Source organism: Oncorhynchus tshawytscha, linkage group LG18 (genome assembly GCF_018296145.1).
Source record: "Oncorhynchus tshawytscha isolate Ot180627B linkage group LG18, Otsh_v2.0, whole genome shotgun sequence".
In the NCBI taxonomy this organism is placed as follows: Eukaryota; Metazoa; Chordata; class Actinopteri; order Salmoniformes; family Salmonidae; genus Oncorhynchus; species Oncorhynchus tshawytscha.
Genome location: NC_056446.1, coordinates 24,117,264 through 24,142,549, shown reverse-complemented (window position 1 = coordinate 24,142,549; position 25,286 = coordinate 24,117,264). Strand labels below are relative to the sequence as shown.

Here is a 25,286-nt window from a genome sequence, read left to right as displayed (position 1 = left end):
CGGTAAAAGTTTGAAGATTTATGAGACAGACAGGAGACGCAGCAAAATAATTTAGACGCAGTTTAGCACCTAAAACAGTAAATGACACCGTGCCATGGTTAAGCCGAAAAGACTGCTAATGCAAAATTGCAAATCCTTTTAAATTGATAATATATTCAGATCGAATTGCACTCAATAAATGTTCTCCCCTTCTATGGGTCATATTTGCGGGCTATCCAGGGGTAAACATATATTTTTTAAATCATTACATTAGCTTTGTAAATCATGTAGAAGATCTTCCTAGTTTTAGTTACACGTTTTAGTTGCAGCACAATAAAAAGGATCATTACCGCCACCAACGTTTACGGGGGTGTAAAACAGCAGTGGATGATGCTTTTTGTTTACTCGGAAAGTACGATATGAAACGTTGATTTGAATCTTCTGACCAACTAGTATGTCAAGCGGCGCCCCACTGTCTGATTCATATCGCGTGATTTCTGATAATAGTTATCGACTGATTGGGTCTGTATGCGGTGCATGCTCCTTTACATGACACAGCGCACCAAGGAAATTTGTCCTCACCCAGCCACTGTAGATAGTCCCAGCTGTTTTTTTTCCAACCTAGGTTTATTTTTAGGGCAAATGAATATGATAGTCTGCCCAAAATTCAACGCAGTGGTAATGTCAAGTAAAGATAGCCTACACGTTGTAAACTATTGTACGCAATGGCATTGCTGTGCAGCCTTTATCGCAAAGGGAGTGAGCTATGAAAGCGCCGCGATTTAGCCTAGTAATTTACCAGTAGGCTACTAAACCGCGACAATATTGTATCTCGTAGTGACCTTTTAGTTTAGGGCGATGTTATACAGATTCGGCGTCATTCTCACTCCGGAGTGCCCGGATGTAGAGGTGTTTGTGTTAGGGTCCCGTCCGGAGATGGGTCATTGGGACCCAAACAATGCAGTTCTGATGAAACGGACGCAGGTGGTTTTGTCCATGCGCGAACCTTGCCTCTGGATCGCCGACGTGCATCTGACAGAACCGTGCCAAGAGAGCCTGTGGTTGAAGTTCATCAAACGAGTGGGGGGCAATTTCATCTGGGAAGGTATTATAAAATGAATAGTTAACATTTAGTCCGTGATTGGGTTTATAGCCAACACAACTGTTTTTGATAATCGAATTACTTAGGCTACTGTAGGCCATGCTCAATGCTGAACTATTTCCATCTGTTTCAATGCCATTTTCCTTGACCCGGGTAAATTTGGTTTTATACTGGATATTTGCTGAATATTCGATTCTCTCGCGTCAATAGCTATTTAACCAAACTAGAGGGTAAAATACCTGCGGAGATCATTGTAGCTCAGTCGGCTGGGAGACGATGTAGGGATGAAAATAATTTAGTTGTCCCTCAGATTATTTAGAAACTGTTGACTTTCTGCTTTGTATGCGTTAGCCTAAACCTACCCATTGTATTAAAAGTACATATTTCTCGCATAATTCACACACAATCAGAATTCGCTGCTTCAACTTCAGTAGCCTCTTTCCTCTCCTAATGGACCGAGGTAAAGGCAGTTTCAGGTTGGATATTCGACGGATATTCGCCTGTAGTTTTCCTTAAGTCCACCAACAGCAGTTAGGGACCGTCAACATAGTAACAAATCAAATTGTTCAAATTTCAATAGCTCTTTAACCATTACTCCTAAAGCTTTCAAAACTGGTTGTAGCTAACCCGATGGCATAGACACACATTGCACACTTTTTTTTGTCGATTTACATCTCGCACAATTTTTTATTATTTATTTACATTTTTGAATTTCAATAGCTCATTGGTCATGTGACCTAATGACTTCAAACAAGATTCCGAATGTCCACTGACTGCCCATCTATATTGCACACCCTTTAGTTTGTCAATCTTCATCTCACAAAATTTTACAATAATTTTTCAAGATCAAATCAAATGTATTTATATAGCCCTTCGTACATCAGCTGATATCTCAAAGTGCTGTACAGAAACCCAGGCTAAAACCCCAAACAGATAAAGATAAGATAAAAAATGTCAATAGCTCCTTGGTCATGTCAATTACACACCTAAGAAGCGTGCAGTGGATATACACCCATATTGTATAACCTCTAGTCATGTACCTTCTATATTGTTGTACATTAATATTAGTTTGACAATTAGGGGGTTCAGTCCAGTGTTGTGTTTACCCTTTTCTTTAATATTTATCTATAATAATTGGTAGTTCTAAGTACTTATTTTCCTTGTTTTTTATTTTTCCACTGTTTTTAACAATTGGAGAGAAACAGATAATATCTCCTTTCGTCGTTAATATCAACCATAAAGGAAAAGGGCAAAGTACGAGAGTCATGCTGTTAATTATCCAAAGCAGGGATGGAGAGTGAGCTGGTGAGGTAGACTGCAGTGGGTTTGTTGGTCAATACATATACTGAACATGTAACCACAGTAATGGTGGCCAGTAAATCAATTAATAGAAATGTAATATTGACAAATTAAACAGAAATTGTAGATTTTTAGTCTTTTCCAACATGTCACCAGACACTTAACTTCAAATAAGTATGAAACATTTCACAGTGTTAACTTTCTCTTTATCCCTGGTTGATGTACATGTCAGAGCCTCTTCCAAACTGGAAGACTGCACTTCCAGTTTGTGTTCTTTACTCTGTTGAACTCTTTTGTCTTCATTCCTAGGTGTAACAGATGTGAAATAGCTAGCTAGTTAGCGGTGGTGCACGCTAAATAGCGTTTAAATCGGTGATGTCACTTGCTCTGAGACCTTGAAGTAGTGGTTCCCCTTGCTCTGCAAGGGCTGCGGCTTTTGTGAAGCGATGGGTAACGATGCTTCGTGGGTGACTGTTGTTGATGTGTGCAGAGGGTCCCTGGTTCGAGCCCGGGTATGGGTGAGGGGACGGTTTATAGTTATACTGTTACATAGGCATAGCACATGGAACCACCATTGATATGCAAAACATTCAATCTAAAACAAAACAAAGTGTAACACGTTATAAGTAATATCAAATATCAATGCAGTACGACGAATGACGAATTAGCCATCCATTGTGTTATATCATAAATGGTCTTACATGCCATCGCTGTTGTCAAAAGATTATAAACATGTTAAATAAAGTTACTAACCCAGTCAGTCTTTGGGCCACATCCAGATTCTTTATCAGTGGCACACATGAAGCAGTTGTTTGCTTTGTTGAACTGTGAAATCATAGGCATGAACTGAACATATGGCTGTCCCACACAACTATATAAAAATAAAGAATTTACATTTACTTTGAATTAAATGTCATTACATACCAGACATTTTTAGTATATCCTCAGCCATTTATTTTCGCAGAAGGTTCCATATCAATTTGGGAGGGGATGTTGGAAGTTCTGTGCAACTTTCTTGGCCATCTACACCAACAAATTAAATAGAGTTTGTGACCTAATTGTCACATAACAACTTACCATTCATTATTGAAAATATAACTATCAAATGTGCATTACAAAGACCCCACAGCTGAAGGTGTCCTGCTGCATGGTGGGAGTTATTTCCCCCCCCTTCCACTTTATGTCCACTCAGTCGTCTTTTCCATGGCTGGATCTTCTCATTTGGAAGTATTCTTTTCTTTAAATGTAAACATAATGGAATTCTGATTAGTTAAAGGCAAATGAATACACAGGCCAAATTTGTATGCTGTTTTCCTTATCACTATAATCTAGTAGTAATTTAGTAGTAGAGGTAATTTCCTTTATGCCCCATTCTACAAACAGCCTCAATTATAGGCACTGAACCAACCCTATCACAGAGTGAATAAATGTAGTGTTTGTAGACTGTAAGAAAAAAATATTAAGAGACAGTTTCCTCAGTACGTGCTTAAAGAAAGTCATTTCACAAAGATCACAGAGGACAGTGCCCACCAAATCTATGACAACAGAGAATGAATTGTAAGCACCAAAGTGTTCGACAACATAATATCTGAAAATCTCAGTTGTTGAACATAATACTTCTATTTGCAATAGCAATTTATGATATATGCAGTTGAGGAATATTCCATGTTCCAACACTACATGTAGGATGGACATACAGTATTTCAAAAATATATATTTCACCTTTATTTAACCAAGTAAGCCAGTCGAGAACAAGTTCTCATTTACAACTGTGACCTGGCCAAGATAAAGCAAAGCAGTGCGACACAAACAACAATACAGAGTTACACATGGAATAAACAAACATACAGTCAATAACACAATAGAAAAGCCTATATACAGTGTGTGCAAATGAAGTAAGATTAGGGAGGTGAGGCAATAAATAGGCCATGGTTGCGAAATAATTACAATTTTGCAAATAAAAACTGGAGGGATAGATGTGCAGAAGATGAATGTGCAAGGAGAGATACTGGGGTGCAAAGGAGCAAAAATAAATAAATAAATATGGGGATGAGGTAGTTGGATGGGCTATTTACAGATGGGCTATGTACAGGTGCAATGATCTGTAAGCTGCTCTGATAGCTGATGCTTAAAGATAGTGAGGGAGATATGAGTCTCCAGCTTCAGTGATTTTTGCCATTCGTTCCAGTCATTGGCAGCAGAGAACTGGAAGGAAAGGCGGACAAAAGAGGAATTTGCTTTGGGGGTGACCAGTGAAACATACCTGCTGGAGCGTGTGCTGCTATGGTGACCAGTGAGCTGAGATAAGGCGGGGCTTTATCTAGCAAGGACTTATAGATGACCTGGAGCCAGTGGGTTTGTCGACGAATATTAAGCGAGGGCCAGCCAACGAGAGCATACAGGTCGCAGTGGTGGGTACTATATGGGGCTTTGGTGACGAAATGGATGGCACTGTGATAGACTGCATCCAATTTGCTGAGTAGGGTGTTGGAGGCTATTTTGTAAATGACATCGCCGAAGTAAGAGTATGTTTGGCAGCATGAGTGAAGGATGCTTTGTTGCTAAATAGAAAGACGATTCTCGATTTAATTTTGGATTGGAGATGCTTAATATGAGTCTGGAAGGAGAGTTTACAGTCTAACCAGACACCTAGGTATTTGTAGTTGTCAACATATTCTAAGTCAGAACCATCCAGAGTAGTGATGCTAGGCGGGCGGGCAGGTGCGGGCAGCGATCCATTTAGTTTTACTTGCATTTAAGAGCAGTTGGAGGCCACGAAAGGTGAGTTGTATGGCATTGTAGCTCATCTGGAGGTTAGTTAACATAGTGTCCAAAGAAGGGCCAGAAGTATACAGAATGGTGTCATTTGCGTAAAGGTGGATCAGAGAATCACCAGCCGCAAGACTGACATCATTAAGAGTCGGTTCGAGAATTGAACCCTGTGGCACCCCCATAGAGACTGCCAGAGGTTCGAGGCTTCTCTATCTGAGAAGTAGTTGGTGAACCAGGCGAGGCAGTCATTTGAGAAACCAAGGTTGTTGAGTCTGCCGATAAGAATGCGGTGATTGACAGAGTCGAAAGCCATGGCCAGGTCGATGAAGACGGCTGCACAGTATTGTCTTTTGTCGATGGCGGTTATGATATCGTTTAGGACCTTGAGCGTGGCTGAGGTGCACCGATGACCAGCTCGGAAACCAGATTGCATAACGGAGAAGGTATGGTGGGATTCGAAATGGTCGGTGATCTGTTTGTTAACTTGTCTTTCGAAGACCTTAGAAAGGCAAGGTAGGATAGATATAGGTCTGTAACAGTTTGGGTCTAGAGTGTCTCCCCCTTTGAAGAGGGGGATGACCGCGGCAGCTTTCCAATCTTTGGTGATCTCAGACGATAGGAAAGAGAGGTTGAACAGGCTAGTAATAGGGGTTGCAACAATTGCGGCAGATAATTTTAGAAAGAGAGAGTACAGATTGTCTAGACCAGCTGATTTGTAGGGGTCCAGATTTTGCAGCTCTTTCAGAACATCAGCTATCTGGATTTGGGTGAAGGAGAAATGAGGGAGACTTGGCAAGTTGCTGTGGGGATGCAGAGCTGTTGACCGGGTAGGGGTGGCCAGGTGGAAAGCAAGGCCAGCCGTAGAAAAACGCTTATTGAAATTCTCGATAATTGTAGAGTTTCCTATCCTCAGTGCCGTGGGCAGCTGGGAGGTGGTGCTCTTATTCTCCATGGACTTTACAGTGTTCCAGAACGTTTTGGAGTTTGTGCTTCAGGACGCAAATATCTGTTTGAAAAAGCTATCCTTTGCTTTCCTAACTGCCTGTGTATTTTGGTTCCTAACTTCCCTGAAAAGTAGCATATCGCGGGGGCTATTCGATGCTAATGCAGTACGCCACACAACGTTTTTGTGCTGGTCAAGGGCAGTCAGGTCTGGAGTGAACCAAGGGCTATATCTGTTCCTGGTTTGAATGGGGCATGCTTATTTAAGATGGTGAGGAAAGCACTTTTTAAGAATAACCAGGCATCCTCTACTGTCGGAATGAGGTCGATATCTTTCCAGGAAAGATACCCGGGCCAGGTCGATTAGAAAGGCCTGCTCGCTGAAGTGTTTTAGGGAGCGATTGACTGTGATGAGGGGTGGTCGTTTGACTGCGGACCCATTACAGATGCAGGCAGTGATCGCTGAGATCCTGGTTGAAGACAGCGGAGGTGTATTTTGAGGACAGGTTGGTCAGGATGATATCTATGAGGGTGCCCGAGTTTACGGATTTTGGGTTGTACCTGGTAGGTTTCATGATAATTTGGGTGAGATTGAGGGCATCTATCTTAGATTGTAGGACGATCGGGGTGTTAAGCATATCCCAGTTTAGGTCACCTAACAGTACAAACTCTGAAGATAAATGGGGGGCAATTAATTAACATATGGTGTCCAGGGCGCAGCTGGGGGCTGAGGGGGGTCTATAACAAGCGGCAACAGTGAGAGACTTATTTCTGGAAAGGTGGATTTTTAAAAGTAGAAGCTCAAACTGTTTGGGCACAGACCTGGATAGTATGACAGAACTCTGCAGGCTGTCTCTGCAGTAGATTGCAACTCCACTCCTTTGGCAATTCTGTCTAGTCAGAAAATGAATACACATACATAGAGGCATCAGTTCAGTTATGATTTTACCACTCAGAATCCAGAATGGATATGACAATGGGGCCAGCACAGGACGTAATACACCCTTACAACAATCTACTTTTTGATCTTCTTGACTTCTTATCTGGTAAACTGCTACTGTGTGTCAAGAAAAAAGCCCCAATTAGGGGTTAGTGTACTCCAGTAAAAAAAGGCTAGTTTAGATTAAAAACTATTTTCATGTGTCCCCGTTCATAGGGGCATGAAAGACTAGTCAGTGGTAGAATTGAGTTGGCACTTTATTGGCCCAAACACCCACAGACCCACAAGGTTGAGGTTACTCATGTACAGTAATTAGTATTTTTTGTTTGTTTTTTTGCATTGATGCATTGTGTCTTCTAACTGTCCAAGAATAGGATCCAAAGTGTTAGGGAATATTTGTTCCCATAAATACAAAGGAGGATGTCTCTCCTCATACCTCTGGCACTTTAGTCAGACTGCCAGACTGTGCACCACAGGGCCAATCAGGAGAGAATACATAAAGGTCAAAGAGTGTGTCTGTGCCTTTTGGATTACTCTTTCTTTACAGAGAACCCCTGTGGTTCAAGTCAAGAGCTACCCTTCCCTTTTCAGTCTGCTCTACGCATGTCTGAGAGTGACAGAGCCAGCAACCAAGAGTTTTTCACAGTATGTCCGAAAGAATTATTACACTTATGAATGTATGTGAAAATGTATTAGATCCAGTACAATGGAATAACTAAGACCTGAATTTGAATGCAGTGTGTTAAGAGTCCTCTTCTCTCTTTCAACCAAAAACACTTGGCCTGATGGTTCATGCAGATACTGGGGAAGCAATATAGAAATGTATTGATCCCTTAAATGATTTTACTATTAAATGACCCATATCACAAGCCTCATACCTCTTCACAAAAATGTACCTAAATCAATTTTGGAAAAAGGATTTTACTCACAAAAGACGTAGGAATTTATTTTTCCAGTTAGAAATAGTAGGCCATGCATCAAATAACTATTTTCATCAGAAAAACGAACCCTCAAATGCACTATTGCATTTTGTAAGTTGTCTGCAGGTGGCTTGTTGTGAATGCACTCAAATATCAAGTCATTATCAGGTTATGTAAACTGCGTTCTAATTCTCAACGTAGAAGGATTTGTCTTAATGTACAGTATATGAAAGTGATGCTATGAAAAGGATTCTTTCATGTTATCAAGCTCACTCTGACTGACCAACCACTGCCTGTTACTGTGATTAAAAAAAGCATATGAAACATTGTTTTTCATGAGGCCTACCTGTGTGCCTTCCTTTAAGCACCTCTGTTCGAACACCTCTCCTGTCCTTGATCCATACCACACAGCCATTTACGGATCTTTTCAGTGTTCATGTGAAAGATAGTTATTGCGAGGCTGGAATGTTTGTTAACTTTAAAAAAAAAAGTTTAACACCCATGTAAAATGAAGGCCTGCAAAGCTTACAGATTTAAGTCTAATAGCATGAGATGAAAGTAGACAAACATCAGAGTGTGCGATATGAAGGTATAGTCGGTGGACATTATGAACCTTGTTTGAGGTAGGTCACATGACCAAGGAGCTATTGAAATTTTACATTTTGAAAAATTAATTTAAAATCTTGTGAGATGAAAATGGACAAGCTAAAGGGTGTGCAATGTGTAGGCCCACTGAGTGGACATGCTGAACCTTGTTTGAAGTCACTAGGTCGCTCCAAGCGGGCTGTCATGTGCATTTTACTGAGGAGTGGCTTCCATCTGGCCACTCTACCATAAAGGCATGATTGGTGGAGTGCTGCAGAGATGGTTTTCCCATCTCCACAGAAGAACTCTGGAGCTCTGTCAGACTGACCATCGGGTACTTGGTCACCTCCCTGACCAAGGCCCTTCTCTCCCGATTGTTCAGTTTGGCCGGGCGGTCAGCTCTAGGAAGAGTCTTGGTGGTTCCAAACTTCTTTCATTTAAAAATGACAGAGACCACTGTGTTCTTGGGGACCTAAAATGCAGGAGACATTTTTTGGTGCCCTTTCCCAGATCTACTTCCGGCGCCGACAGAGATGGCCGCCTCGCTTCGCGTTCCTAGGAAACTATGCAGTTTTTTGTTTTTTTACGTGTTATTTCTTACACTAGTACCCCAGGTCATCTTAGGTTTCATTACATACAGCCGAGAAGAACTACTGAATATAAGATCAGCGTCAACTCACCATCAGTACGACCAAGAATATGTTTTTCGCGATGCGGATCCTGTGTTCTGCCTTACAACCAGTGTAACGGAGTGGATTACATGCAGCGACCCAAAAAACGACTCAGAAAAAGAGGGAAACGAAGCGGTCTTCTGGTCAGACTCCGGAGACGGGCACATCGTGCACCACTCCCTAGCATTCTTCTCGCCAATGTCCAGTCTCTTGACAACAAGGTTGATGAAATCCGAGCAAGGGTAGCATTCCAGAGGGACATCAGAGACTGCAGCGTTCTCTGCTTCACGGAAACATGGCTAACCGGAGAGACGCTATCCGAAGCGGTGCAGCCAGCGGGTTTCTCCACGCATCGCGCCGACAGAAACGAACATCTTTCTGGTAAGAAGAGGGGCGGGGGCGTATGCCTTATGACTAACGTGACATGGTGTGATGAAAGAAACATACAGGAACTCAAATCCTTCTGTTCACCTGATTTAGAATTCCTCACAATCAAATGTAGACCGCATTATCTACCAAGAGAATTCTCTTCGATTATAATCACAGCCGTATATATCCCCCCAAGCAGACACATCGATGGCTCTGAACGAACTTTATTTAACTCTCTGCAAACTGGAAACGATTTATCCGGAGGCTGCATTCATTGTAGCTGGGGATTTTAACAAGGCTAATCTGAAAACAAGACTCCCTAAATTTTATCAGCATATCGATTGCGCAACCAGGGGTGGAAAGACCCTGGATCATTGTTACTCTAACTTCCGCGACGCATATAAGGCCCTGCCCCGCCCCCTTTCGGAAAAGCTGACCACGACTCCATTTTGTTGATCCCTGCCTACAGACAGAAACTAAAACAAGAGGCTCCCACGCTGAGGTCTGTCCAACGCTGGTCCGACCAAGCTGACTCCACACTCCAAGACTGCTTCCATCACGTGGACTGGGAGATGTTTCGTATTGCGTCAGACAACAACATTGACGAATACGCTGATTCGGTGTGCGAGTTCATTAGAACGTGCATTGAAGATGTCGTTCCCATAGCAACGATTAAAACATTCCCTAACCAGAAACCGTGGATTGATGGCAGCATTCGTGTGAAACTGAAGGCGCGAACCACTGCTTTTAATCAGCCTGCAACGAAAACATGCGGTCTCTCCTTCACTGCAGCCGAAGTGAGTAAGACATTTAAACGTGTTAACCCTCGCAAGGCTGCAGGCCCAGACGGCATCCCCAGCCGCGCCCTCAGAGCATGCGCAGACCAGCTGGCCGGTGTGTTTACGGACATATTCAATCAATCCCTATACCAGTCTGCTGTTCCCACATGCTTCAAGAGGGCCACCATTGTTCCTGTTCCCAAGAAAGCTAAGGTAACTGAGCTAAACGACTACCGTAGCACTCACATCCGTCATCATGAAGTGCTTTGAGAGACTAGTCAAGGACCATATCACCTCCACCCTACCTGACACCCTAGGCCCACTCCAATTTGCTTACCGCCCAAATAGGTCCACAGACGATGCAATCTCAACCACACTGCACACTGCCCTAACCCATCTGGACAAGAGGAATACCTATGTGAGAATGCTGTTCATCGACTACAGCTCGGCATTCAACACCATAGTACCCTCCAAGCTCGTCATCAAGCTCGAGACCCTGGGTCTCGACCCCGCCCTGTGCAACTGGGTTCTGGACTTCCTGACGGGCCGCCCCCAGGTGGTGAGGGTAGGCAACAACATCTCCTCCCCGCTGATCCTCAACACTGGGGCCCCACAAGGGTGAGTTCTGAGCCCTCTCCTGTACTCCCTGTTCACCCACGACTGCGTGGCCATGCACGCCTCCAACTCAATCATCAAGTTTGCGGACGACACAACAGTGGTAGGCTTGATTACCAACAACGACGAGACGGCCTACAGGGAGGAGGTGAGGGCCCTCGGAGTGTGGTGTCAGGAAAATAACCTCACACTCAACGTCAACAAAACTAAGGAGATGATTGTGGACTTCAGGAAACAGCAGAGGGAACACCCCCATCCACATCGATGGAACAGTAGTGGAGAGGGTAGCAAGTTTTAAGTTCCTCGGCATACACATCACAGACAAACTGAATTGGTCCACTCACACAGACAGCATCGTGAGGAAGGCGCAGCAGCGCCTCTTCAACCTCAGGAGGCTGAAGAAATTCGGCTTGTCACCAAAAGCACTCACAAACTTCTACAGATGCACAATCGAGAGCATCCTGGCGGGCTGTATCACCGCCCTCAACCGTAAGGCTCTCCAGAGGGTAGTGAGGTCTGCACAACGCATCACCGGGGGCAAACTACCTGCCCTCCAGGACACCTACACCACCCGATGCTACAGGAAGGCCATAAAAGATCATCAAGGACATCAACCACCCGAGCCACTGCCTGTTCACCCTGCTGTCATCCAGAAGGCGAGGTCAGTACAGGTGCATCAAAGCTGGGACCGAGAGACTGAAAAACAGCTTCTATCTCAAGGCCATCAGACTGTTAAACAGCCACCACTAACATTGAGTGGCTACTGCCAACACACTGTCAATGACACTGACTCTACTCCAGCCACTTTAATAATGGGAATTGATGGGAAATGATGTAAATATATCACTAGCCACTTTAAACAATGCTACCTTATATAATGTTACTTACCCTACATTATTCATCTCATATGTAGATACTGTACTCTATATCATCGACTGCATCCTTATGTAATACATGTATCACTAGCCACTTTAACTATGCCACTTGGTTTACATACTTATCACATATGTATATACTGTACTCGATATCATCTACTGTATCTTGCCTATGCTGCTCTGTACCATCACTCATTCATATATCCTTATGTACATATTCTTTATCCCCTTACACTGTGTATAAGACAGTAGTTTTTTTGGAATTGTTAGTTAGATTACTTGTTCGTTATTACTGCATTGTCGGAACTAGAAGCACAAGCATTTCGCTACACTCGCATTAACATCTGCTAACCATGTGTATGTGACAAATACAATTTGATTTGATTTGATCTGTGCCTCGACACGATCCTGTCTCGGAGCTCTACGAACAATTCCTTCAACCTCATGGCAGCACAGACCTCTTAACCAAGCCTGCAAGGACTATGAAGATGGCATATTCTGAAACAGGAGTGGATGCAGAACAATCCACACGGAAAAATATATAATAGTAATAACAATAATAATAATAATTTGATTTTGGATTTCAATCTTCAATAGCTGTTACATAAAATGTGCCAGGACTATGACAATTATATATTCTGAATCAGGGAAGGTTTATCAGGGGTGCGTAACTGGTGGCAGGGAAGTCAAACGCAGGAGAGCAGAAATTGGTAAATAGCCGGAGCCGTTTAATGTAGATAACTACCGGCATACAAAAATAACAAAACACATGGGCACAAAACCGGTATTGCACTAGTCACATAAAGCACACGTACTTACAATAAACAATTCCCGACAAGGACATGGGGGAAAACAGAGGAAAAATATACAACATGTAATTAGGGAATTGAAACCAGGTGAGTGAAAACAAGACAAAACGGTGACGTCGACTGCCGAACACTGCCCGAAACAAGGAGAGGAACCGACTTCGGCAGAAATCGTGACAGTACCCCCCCCTTGACACCTGGCTCCAGCAGCGCGCCGTCACTGGCCTCGGGGACGCCCCGGAGGGCAAGGTACGGGGCGATCCGGACGGAGACGGTGGAAATCCCGCAGCATAGAAGGGTTCAACACGTCCTCCTCCGGAACCCAGCATCTCTCCTCCGGACCATACCCCTCGCTGTCCACGAGGTACTGAGGGCCCCATCGGTTATGGAATCCACCGACAGGTGCGACCACGGCCATTGTGGAACGTGTATGGGTTGTAACTTACCTTTGGGCAGGTGCCTAGGAGCCTTACACTGGGCGCACACGAGCAGGGGGAAACATAAACCCTCACATCCTTAGCCACTAAGATAGCGCACTGTCTGACCGATCCCAGGATGACCAGATGAGGGTGACATGTGGGCCCAATAGATCAGCCGGTCGTGGACAGCAGGCGGAACGTACAGACGCCCAGCTGGACACTTAGGGGGAGGGGGCTCTGCACGTAACGCCCGCTCAATGTCCGCTTCCAGCTCCCACACTACCGGCGCCACTAAGCAAGAGGCGGGGAGTATGGGAGTGGGATCCATGGACCGCTCCTCTGTGTCATACTGCCGGGACAGTGCCTCTGCCTTAACGTTCTGGGAACCTGGTCTGTACGAAAGGGTGAAAACAAAAAAGGTGAAAAACATGGCCCATACACACCTTCCCGAGCACTCTCATGGCCACCCTGTGAGAGCCCTCTGTTGCCATGATATAGAGGGGTTATGATGAGCTAACCAGGGAAGGCCCAGTACCACGGGAAACACAGGAGAGTCAATGAGAAAGACTCCCCTGCATCACCATGGCCAGGAAGATAGTGGCTTCCCTGATTAGCCCGGACCCCAATGGTCAACTATCCAGAGCGTGAACTGGAAAAGGTCTAGCCACAGGGATAATGGGGATCATAAAACTAAGAGCGAGCGCTCTGTCAATAAAATTCCCAGCTGCGCCTGAATCGATAAGCACCTTATGCTGGGAATGCGGGGAAATCAGGGAAACAAACAGGTACAAACAGTTGAACAACAGAGGACTCTGGATGAGAGTGGTGCAGACTCACCTGGGGTGACGCCAGAGTGCCCTGCCTGCTGCCTCGACTCCCAGAGTCTTGCTCAGCATATGTGGGAACTCCTTCAAGGATGCTGGAAAAGCATTCCAGGTGAAGCTGGTTGAGAGAATGCCAAGAGTGACTAAAGCTGTCAAGGTAAAGGGTGCCTACTTTGAAGAATTTGTTTAACACTTTTTTGGTTATTACATTATTCCATGTGTGTTATTTCATAATGTTGATGTCTTCACTATTATTCTACAATGTAGAAAATAGTAAAAATAAAGAAAAACCCTTGAATGAGTAGGTGTGTCCAAACATTTTACTGGTACTCTTTATATATACACTGTATAATATATAATGTTTTTTTAGGTGTGGATTCTCCATCCACCCGATTCAGAATATACCATCTTCATAGTCATAGCATGCATGGTTAAATAGCTATTTTCGAGAGAACCAAATATATACCAATGTAATTTATTTTACCAAGGTATTGCCTAGATGACTACAAGTTCAGTATTAATTATTCTGCCTCTCTTTCATCTTTAATAAGCCATTCAACCACTTGGTGGCGGCAAAGGCACGTCTTTGAATTGCACAGGCTCAGGGGTTTGGCTCTTTCTGACAGAAAGGGCGGAGCACGGTGATTATAGCATGCTTGTCCCATTACCACCTTAATGACCACCAGGACAGAAGGAACGCCTTACAATGGCCCACCAAATTGCAATATCTCGTCCATCATTCCCTGCAATCTCACTCATCTGCTGTATCTTCTTTAAATAAATATGTTTTGGGGTGGTATTTTGAAGTTTTGTTGAAAGATAGATTAGAATATGAGATGGATGAGAGGGACAGTTTAGAAAGTGAGTGGTGGATCCGTTGCATATAGGGTCCGGGCAGCAGCACTACCAGTAGATCAGCCCCCGGCACCTGCTATATCTTCTTGATAAATATACGCATGTGAATGGTTTCCATGAAGCCTAGCTCGAAGTCCTCTAGGCCTATTTGCAAATGATTGGATTAACAGTGAATAGGACTAATAACTTCATGAATAACTGTTTCTTTATTTGGTGTTGTAAGCCTACTTGAAGGGCTATTACAGTACCTACCAGCACACATCACCTTAAAGTGAGAAGAAGAGGAGAAGCAAGAGAATTTACACCGCCCAAAATCTGTCTTTGTGATACAAGCCTGTTTTTGTATAGACGTCTATTCTATGAGAGTGTCGATTTACATGAGGTTTATTTGATCGAACAGAAGTTTCGTAATGTTTAGGCTGTTACAAATGTACTAATATAAGTGGATGCACGTGGTATTCTGGCAACTTTGAGAAAAACAACTTAGTTGTGCCTGTTCACACAGGTATCTGACCTCTCATTGGCTAGAATGGTCCCAACTGATCTCGACCTGCCTTCAATCATTGAGGACATGTATTTCCATTGTTAGAGTTGTCACTTGGCTATCTTGTCAATATAATAGATCATCGTTGACTTTAATACAAACATGCTTTATTTGCTTTGTTCCCAGGCAACGGTTCCCACCACGACAGATGTTGTGTGTACGACCAGAGCAACCTGGTGGACGGGGTGTACTGCCACCCTATTGGCCACTGGATCGAGGAGACAGGTCATACGGACGAGATGAAGCACACGACTGACTTCTACTTTGGCGTGGCTGGCCAGCAGGCCATGCATTTCAACAGGTAACATAATACCTGACCGCATTGTCTTCCCACAGGTGGCATCACTCCTTTGCAACGCTCATGAGTGTTTGAGGTTGTCTGTAGCCATCCCCCGTGCGAGAGAGTTGGCTATTTGCATTATTCAAATAATCAGTTTCCTCCTCCTTTTCTTTAAGACATCAGTGGATCGCTGTGCCTCAAAGCAAACACTAGAGACAGACTTGTATCCTAGTGAGTTTAACTACAGCACCCATTCCCCCAGTATGAAATTAGATGCTGTTGTAAGTTATTGTTTGCCTGCCTTTTGTGATGTGAAAACTGGTGTGTACATAATTTGATAATGCTGTAAAAGTTAATGAGTTCCCCTGAGGGGGTGTGTTTCCCTGGTAAGTGGGACAGCTTTTTTAATGGAGCTCTCTTCCACATTCTGCCAATTAAGTTGCCCCTTTCAAAGCAAAAGGGCTTCTTTCAATAAGAGATGTAGATTTTTATTTTGTCTTGATATTATTTTGTTTTGGAATAATTTATGACTATTAACTTAATGTTCCCAAAAATGTGCTCCCCGTAACTTCAGTGCAGTAACTGCCAAAATAAAGTAAACACTTTGTAAATGAGGGATACAAACTATATTGAAAGCAGGTGCTTCCACACAGGTGTGGTTCCTGAGATAATTAAGCAAAGATAATCACGCTTAGGGTCACATATAAAAATGCCCAGTTGCCCATTATTTCGGCTACAATGGCTAGAAGAGGAAATCTCAGTGACTTTGAGAGGAGTCTCAAAGGATCATAGGGGTTTAAAGGGTGTGTGTGTGTCTCAGTCACCAGATCTCAGCCTTATTGAACACTTATGGGAGATTCTGGAGCAGTGCCTGAGACAGCGTTTTCCACCATCATCAACAAAACACCAAATGATGGAATTTCTTGTTGAAGAATGGTGTTGCATCCCTTCAATAGAGTTCCAGACACTTGTAGAATCTATGCCAAGGCGCACTGAAGCTATTCTGGCAGCTTATGGTGCCCCAACACCCTATTAAAGTACCCCAAGGCTCAATCCTAGGTCCCACGCTCTTCTCAATTTACATCAACAACATAGCTCAGGCAGTAGGAAGCTCTCTCATCCATTTATATACTACATTTATATACTATCCATAGATGCTAGTCTTATTCTCAGCCGGCCCCTCCCCGGATTCTGTGTTAAATGCTCTACAACAAATCTTTCTTAGTGTCCAACAAGCTTTCTCTGCCCTTAACCTTGTTCTGAACACCTCCAAAACAAAGATAATGTGGTTTGGTAAGAAGAATGCCCCTCTTCCCACAGGTGTGATTACTACCTCTGAGGGTTTAGAGCTCGAGTTAGTCACCTAATACAAGTACTTGGGAGTATGGCTAGACAGTACACTGTCCTCTCAGCACATATCAAAGCTGCATGCTAAAGTTAAATCTAGACTTGGTTTCCTCTATCGTAGTCGCTCCTCTTTCACCCCAGCTGCCAAACTAACCCTGATTCAGATGACCGTGCTACCCATGCTAGATTACGGAGATCAGCAGGTAAGGCTGCTCTCGAGCGGCTAGATGTTCTTTACCACTCGGCCATCAGATTTTCCACCAATGCTCCTTATAGGACATATCACTGCACTCTATACTCCTTATCTCTGTATAGATGGTCATTTCTGTATACCCGTCGCAAGACTCACTGGTTGATGCTTATTTATAAAACCCTCTTAGGCCTCACTCCCCCCTATCTGAGATATCTACTGCAGTCCTCATCCTCCACATACAATACATTCAGGCCCTTTGTGCTGTTGTCTCTGCCCAATAATGTTTGTACCATGTTTTGTGCTGCTACCATGTTGTTTTGCTACCGTGTTGTTGTCATGTTGTGTTGCTACCATGCTGTGTTGTCATGTGTTGCTGCCTTGCTATGTTGTTGTCTTATGTCTCTCTTTATGTAGTGTTGTGTTTTTCTTGTTGTGATGTGTGTTTTGTGTTTTGTCCTATATTTATATGTTATTTATTTTTTATTTTTAATCCCAGCTCCTGTCCCCGCAGGTGGTCTTTTGCCTTTTGGTAGGCCGTCATTATAAATAAGAATTTGTTCTTAACTGACCTAGTTAAATAAAGGTTAAAATATATATTTTTAAATTAAGACACTTTATGTTGATGTTTTCTTTATTTTGTCAGTTACCTGTATTTGATCCTGAGGTGAATGGCTCCTCCCACCACATCCTCATGTCATGAGTGTGATGCTTCACCCTTTTCAATCTCCAAGCAGCGACAGCCAGCCATGATTACTCTCCTCCTTCCTTTTTAAGCTTTGCTCTCTCACACACCATTTTAATTACTATGGGAACTGGGTTTTGTAAGGCACTCAGCAATTAATTCAGTGGGACAACGCATTCAAGGGCTCTTCAGAAGTTAAACCATTAGTGGTTGTATCGCATCAACCCCATGACCTTCTCTTTTCACTTGTTGGAGAGATGGGAGGGTCAATATTTAGTTATGTCCTCTGGGCACCTCATAGATAGCTCATTTCGTTAACGATAGCTTGCCAAATCCATTAGAGTAACGAAAGATTAAAAGTGTTAAAGACCTTAAATAGATTTTTGTAAAGAGGAGGGCAAAGCCTAGGGGAGGTCACTGATAATAATCCTTTCCAATGTGACAGCCGGACTGTCACCATCATTTGTTCCCTCCTTCTCTTCACAAACTGAGAGAGATGGCGAGTCATTTCATTTGGCTGTGTCATAACAGTGGTACTAAATTAAGTTGTTGGACTAAATTAAGTAATTTACTAACAGCAGATTGAGAGGTTCTATTCAATGTAGTCTTTCAATGTTCTGATTGCAAATAGAGTTGAGCAGTACATTTTGGTCCTGGATGTGTGATTCTTTGACTTTGATCATTATGGGTGAAAGGGGAAGAGGGATACCTAGTCAGTTGTACAACTGAATGTATTAAACTGAAATGTGTCTTCCACATTTAACCCAACCCCTCTGAATAAGGGCCATAGGAAAAAGTGGGGTGAAATAAATGACAAACACCCATTCGGGGCGGCAGGGTAGCCTAGTGGTTAGAGTGTAGGGGCGGCAGGGTAGCCTAGTGGTTAGAGTGTAGGGGCGGCAGGGTAGCCTAGTGGTTAGAGTGTAGGGGCGGCAGGGTAGCCTAGTGGTTAGAGTGTGGGGGCGGCAGGGTAGCCTAGTGGTTAGAGTGTAGGGGCGGCAGGGTAGCCTAGTGTTTAGAGTGTGGGGGCGGCAGGGTAGCCTAGTGGTTAGAGTGTAGGGGCGGCAGGGTAGCCTAGTGGTTAGAGTGTAGGGGCGGCAGGGTAGCCTAGTGGTTAGCGTGTAGGGGCGGCAGGGTAGCCTAGTGGTTAGAGTGTAGGGGCGGCAGGTAGCCTAGTGGTTAGAGTGTAGGGGCGGCAGGGTAGCCTAGTGGTTAACGTGTAGGGGCGGCAGGGTAGCCTAGTGGTTAGAGTGTAGGGGCGGCAGGGTAGCCTAGTGGTTAGAGTGTAGGGGTGGCAGGGTAGCCTAGTGGTTAGAGTGTAGGGGCGGCAGGGTAGCCTAGTGGTTAGAGTGTAGGGGCGGCAGGGTAGCCTAGTGGTTAGAGTGTAGGGGCGGCAGGGTAGCCTAGTGGTCAGAGTGTAGGGGCGGCAGGGTAGCCTAGTGGTTAGAGTGTAGGGGCGGCAGGGTAGCCTAGTGGTTAGAGTGTAGGGGCGGCAGGGTAGCCTAGTGGTTAGAGTGTAGGGGCGGCAGGGTAGCCTAGTGGTTAGAGTGTAGGGGCGGCAGGGTAGCCTAGTGGTTAGAGTGTGGGGCGGCAGGGTAGCCTAGTGGTTAGAGTGTAGGGGCGGCAGGGTAGCCTAGTGGTTAGAGTGTAGGGGCGGCAGGGTAGCCTAGTGGTTAGAGTGTAGGGGCGGCAGGGTAGCCTAGTGGTTAACGTGTAGGGGCGGCAGGGTAGCCTAGTGGTTAGAGTGTAGGGGCGGCAGGGTAGCCTAGTGGTTAGAGTGTAGGGGCGGCAGGGTAGCCTAGTGGTTAGAGTGTAGGGGCGGCAGGGTAGCCTAGTGGTTAGAGTGTAGGGGCGGCAGGGTAGCCTAGTGGTTAGAGTGTAGGGGCGGCAGGGTAGCCTAGTGGTTAGAGTGTAGGGGCGGCAGGGTAGCCTAGTGGTTAGAGTGTGGGGGCGGCAGGGTAGCCTAGTGGTTAGAGTGTAGGGGCGGCAGGGTAGCCTAGTGGTTAGAGTGTAGGGGCGGCAGGTAGCCTAGTGGTTAGAGTGTGGGGGGCGGCAGGGTAGCCTAGTGGTTAGAGTGTAGGGGGCAGGGTAGCCTAGTGGTTAGAGTGTAGAGGCGGCAGGGTAGCCTAGTGGTTAGAGTGTGGGGGCGGCAGGGTAGCCTAGTGGTTAGAGTGTAGGGGCGGCAGGGTAGCCTAGTGGTTAGAGTGTGGGGGCGGCAGGGTAGCCTAGTGGTTAGAGTGTAGGGGCGGCAGGGTAGCCTAGTGGTTAGAGTGTAGGGGCGGCAGGGTAGCCTAGTGGTTAGAGCGTTAGACTAGTTACCGGAAGGCTGCAAGTTCAAACCCCCGAGCTGACAAGGTACAAATCTGTCGTTCTGCCCCTGAAAATCAGAATTTGTTCTTAACTGACTTGCCTAGTTAAATAAAGGTTTTTTAAAAAATGTGAAAAAGCAAATACACATGCACGCACACACACACTTGCCCTATTTGCTCGGGTCACACACACACACACACACACACACACTTGCCCTCTTTGCTCAGGTCACACACACACCCTGTGCTAAGGTGAGCTGCAGGACACAGCAGAAATTAGCCTGGTCCCCCTGAAGCTCTGGACACACACCTTGCATGAAAATGAGAGCGAGGGTGGCCACTGGCTAGGTCCAGCTGGTTTTAATTTGTAATTTGTGGCCCATGACCTTACAAGCTTTTGTCAAGGACCTCTGTGCTGCAGGAGGCAAATGAGCTTTTTAAATGAGAATTCCAGGCTGGTATCAGTGTAGCCACTGGTATCAGTGTAGCCACTGGTATCAGTGTAGCCACTGGTATCATATACACCTCATTCTCTAAAACATGTCATGCACTTTACAGGAGCATGGTCTGCTATGCATCGATCAGAGGTGACTCCCAAGGACTTTACTGTTGTCTTGCTAATGAAATTCAAACATGTTTGTACAGTTGGGCTATTTCAATAGTTTAGATATGTTTGTTTCTGTTGTAATCTTGTGTTTACTGCCATGCCAGGGCTGGCCAAGTTTACCCAATGGGAAAGAAGATGATCTCACACCAGCCCACACCTTCATCTGTACCAAATGGGCCAGTTAAACATTTACAGCATGTTTTAAAGCTGATGCACATTGAGGAGAAGACGAAAATCTACTGTAGATGCTACTAAATACAAAACGACACACTTGGGATGTTCGAGAGAAGTTTATACTGTACCCTTGTTGTTGAATCAATATGCCAATTTCTATGAGAGTTGTGAATCACTCAATTCCACTAGATTTTAGCAGAACTGAATAGAGTTTCCGGATGTAGAGAGTCTTTCTTAGAAAAAACCCCAGCTCTAAATCTAATGTGGAGGCAAAGGTTCCTGAATAATCTCCATTGAGCTCTTAAGCAAATCAGCAGCATCTGTCTTTGAGTGTCACAGCCCTGGTTTTCCATTAAAACCCAGAGGTCTGTGGGCACCAGCCACCAGCTGCTGGCTCAACTAGATGGATCCCTGTGATGTCATCAGAGACGAAAGAGGAAGTGAGACACCCCACTCTGTTTTTTTCTGGTTCAATAAAAGTCACTGAACTAAGTAGACCAGACCAGCTGCTATTGCATTGGTGTCTATGGGAGGCACACCCAGTTAAGTAGACCAGAACTTGCTTTTTTTCCCAATGGTTAACGGCCTGTGTAAACTATCTTCATTTATCCACCATCTTTGGTGTCACTCGAGGACATCACTCTGTGAAGCTGTCCATGCTTTTATGTGTCACCTCCTCCCACTGACTGTTATTTTACGCATGCTAATGAGCTCTAAATGGAGTCTGGCTGAGAGTGACAGGGCAGAAAATGAAGGGAGGAGGTCAGGGGACAAAAACAGCTGGGGAAAATGACAGGAGAGGGAGAGATGAAGGACAGAACGCTTTTCCGAGAAGTGGGGAATTTTTTTATCTTTTGTGAGGAGAAAGACATTTGATGAGCGAAAACAGCTTTAGATCACTTGCCTGAGGTCTGTCTGGGAGAGTTTCTAAAAACACCACCGCTCTCCCCGGGAATTAGACCTAGTGCCCTTTAGCTCTCTCTCACCCCCTGGGCATATTAACTTCCATGTTCCAACCCCTCAACCCTTTGCACTTCTCTTACCTCCCCATACTACACTCCCTCAACCCCATCAACCCCACTCCCTCAACCCCATCAACCCCACTCCCTCAACCCCATCAACCCCACTCCCTCAACCCCACTCCCTCAACCACACTCCCTCAACCCTATCAACCCCACTCCCTCAACCTCATCAACCCCACTCCCTCAACCCCTCAACCGCACTCCCTCAACCTCATCAACCCCACTCCCTAACCCCACTCCCTCAACCTCATCAACCCTATCAACCCCACTCTCTCAACCACAACAACTCAATCAACCCCACTCCCTCAACTCCTCTGCCCCCTATCTGCTACCAGGGTCCTTCACCGGGTATGGCTGAGCATCAAGACCACTCTGTCACCCCCTCTTTGTCTCCCTCACCCCACCGTTCCCTCTGCTCGTTTTCCAGAGTCCTGCCCCGGGTGTTTCTGGGTAGCTGCCCTCGCCAGGTGGAGCATGTGACCCTTAAGCTGAAGGAAGAGCTGGGTGTTACCGCAGTGATGAACTTTCAGACGGAGGGGGATATGGTCAACAACTCGTCCGGCTGCCGCCGCGACCCCGGGCAAGAAATGACCCCAGAGACCATGATGCACCTGTACAGGGACTGTGGCCTGGCGTACGTGTGGATCCCAACACCAGACATGAGCACTGAAGGTGAGGAAGGAGAGGGGGGGGTCTGTGGTATGTTCAGGACTGCAACTGTGTCTCTCCAGGAGTGAAGTAGACAGTCATGAAGCCCTCATTTATGGATACTTGTATGGATCTGGGAAATCCAGATCCGTGTGTTGTCCAGGAGTAGTAAAGAATAGTCAGAAAGCCCTCTTCTGACATATCTTTGTATGTCGCCCCCTGCAGGCCGGACTAGGGTGCTTCCCCAGGCTGTCTTCCTGCTGCACGGTCTCCTGGAGAACGGTCACACGGTCTACGTTCACTGTAACGCTGGCGTTGGGCGCTCCACCGCAGCCGTGTGCGGTCTTCTCATGTACGTCCTGGGCTGGAGCAAGAGGAAGGTGCAGTACTTTGTCACAGCCAGGAGGGCGGCGGTGTACATCGACGAGGAGGCACTGGTAAATGCCCAGGAGGACTTCATTCAGAAGTTTGGACGCCTGCGCACCTCTGTTTGCTACCCGCAAACATGAGGGTAGAACCCCCTGTGGTGTGGAGTGTTGCTGCCTAGCTGTGCATGGCTGTCTGCCAGTGTGCCATAGAGACAGTGGAGAAAATATATTTAGTTGAAGTACTGCATTAATAATCTGTACACCCGGCATGATTTGTGCGGAAGATGCCAGAAGGTGAAATAACTTAAGTGAATATCAACCTCTGCACTGATTTGATCCAATGCAAATTACCAGTTTAGTTGAGTGGCTGTCATAAACTGGTCAATGACGAGGTACCCGGAGGGAATTCTACTAGCTGCTGCCAACAGGTTCAGAAAGCTATTAATACTTATCATTGTGATGTGATTGTTTTGTAGCTTTGGGGTTGTTTTTCATTTATTTATTGAAGGTATTATTTCTAATTGTGTCGTGAAAAGGCAGTTGAGTCCAGAACATTGTCTGTAGATTTCTGTTGTTATCTGCAGGGGTTTTAGAAGGACCTTTTGTTCAACCCTTGTTTTTATTAATCAATGAACAGAGCTGACATTTCAAAAAGGCACCTTGAAGCTGTTGTGACTGCAGAGCTGCTAATGGAATACTTATGACTGACTGAGACATGTAGCTCCTGCAGGATCCAGCCTGAGTTGCGGATCCAGACAACAGTAAATATAAACTGGGTCAGGCACAAAGTCAGTGGCAAGGTGAGAATTTCACTGTCATCATGAGGGCGAGTTTAGGAAAGAAGAGAAATATAAACTGCTCCTCTTTTGCTCTCAGCCCATCTTCTATCCACATTATACTCCTCAGTAAGAAGGGATTACTGCTGTGTCACCTCCGCTACCTTCTGAGAGAAATTCTGTCTTTTCATAGTCAATGGTGGCTCCCTGCAAATACAAATGATGGTTGCTTTTGTTATGTCGAAGCCTTAATGCTGCTGCAAATAGGAAAATGTAATTTCCTGCAAAATAAAAATAAATAAAAAGCCAGCCTGCACTCTCTCCCTCTCTCTGTCTGAAGGAAGAGGCTGCTGCCAGAGGAAGAATAAGACTCTTCCAAACTTCTTTTTAGAAGTCATATTTGTTTACGTATCCCAACAATGCAATATTATTCAGGTCCTCCTTATGTGTATGTAACAAAACAACATTTCCTCCAGACCACTTCTAATGCATGCATAATAAGAACGGAGTTCATGTCGAGACTCGCCTCTCTGTGGCCAACTTCAAAGGAGCTGAGAGTGCTGGATAGGTTTGAAGCAGCCAACTTTCCCCCATGATGCTGCCAGGGGCTGAATATTGTTGTTTACCCATAATGCTCTGTGGTACAGAATGTTATTTTACTGAGTGGTTACTTGGTGCCCAGAACGCACAAACAACAGAGGTGCGTTGAGTTTGTTTGGACATTTGCTCCGTTGCGGAACGGTTTGTATTAAACAACACGTTTTTCCAAAATGTTTTTTGGACGTTCTTGAACAGACTTTGAGGTATGTTTTTTCCCGTTTGGTGGGTCTGGCGAGATGTGGCTTGAAGCAATGAGTGGTGTATTAAATGGGCAGTGGCCATGCTGTCAGTGTTCCACAACCCAACCCCTCCACGTTTTTCGACTGGTTGTTTAATCCAGCATCGCTTTCATTCAATTGAACATTCCAGAACTTAAAAACATACTGAATGCCGCCCAGGTGCCCAGGAGACCATACCTTACCCATACCAAGCTATACAGTAAAACCTTAGACCAGTTGTTATAGGGCCATAATGCATCGCTACTGTAGTGGTCAGAAGTGTGTGTGTGAGTGAGAACGAGAGCCAAGAGAAACATTTAGAATTTTAAAAGCTGTGTGTGCTTGTGAGGGCGAGAGACAGCGTGGAGCAAATCATGGTAACGCTTTCGTGAATTTTAATCCATAAATAGCTTAAATTAAGAGTTTGTGTTTATCTCGTTTCTGTTGCCTGTTCTAGGCAGTTGTCCCTGGCAGCTATCAGCATGTATTTATTATTTCTGCATTAATTTATGTGATTTAATCCATAACACAGATCCATTCTTCTAATTTGCCTTCCAAATGATTAACTGGTGGAGCCGCAGTGAAGATGGATCCTTTCCTGTTCGCGCTCCAGTAAAATGTTATTAAATCAAATTCAAGACGGAAAACACCCACTGGGTCGAATACACAGTTTATGGGCCAATCAAACCCTCCAGCCGTGTTTACGGGGGCTTGGTGATATTTCCTAGGCGGGAGGGTAAGATGGAGGGTTGAAATTGACCTTTAT

General features: G+C 45.0%; 1 protein-coding gene across 1 annotated transcript; it reads left to right on the top strand.

The window, feature by feature from the left end:
• Positions 1-550: 550 nt before the first annotated feature.
• Positions 551-24,016, top strand: epm2a (EPM2A glucan phosphatase, laforin). The gene is made up of 4 exons (XM_024378192.2): positions 551-1,084; positions 15,423-15,597; positions 22,338-22,582; positions 22,784-24,016. Exons 1-4 carry the CDS (start codon positions 838-840, stop codon positions 23,065-23,067), a joined length of 951 nt encoding a protein of 316 aa, XP_024233960.1. The 5' UTR covers positions 551-837; the 3' UTR covers positions 23,068-24,016.
• The last annotated feature ends 1,270 nt before the right edge of the window (positions 24,017-25,286 follow it).

Bases quoted from the DNA above. Each gene is read 5' to 3' on its own strand.
- epm2a (XM_024378192.2), top strand. From the start codon at position 838: ATGTTATACAGATTCGGCGTCATTCTCACTCCGGAGTGCCCGGATGTA. The intron at 1,085-15,422 runs GTATTATAAAAT...CTTTGTTCCCAG, and splicing joins GGGCAATTTCATCTGGGAAG to GCAACGGTTCCCACCACGAC. The intron at 22,583-22,783 runs GTGAGGAAGGAG...CGCCCCCTGCAG, and splicing joins ACCAGACATGAGCACTGAAG to GCCGGACTAGGGTGCTTCCC.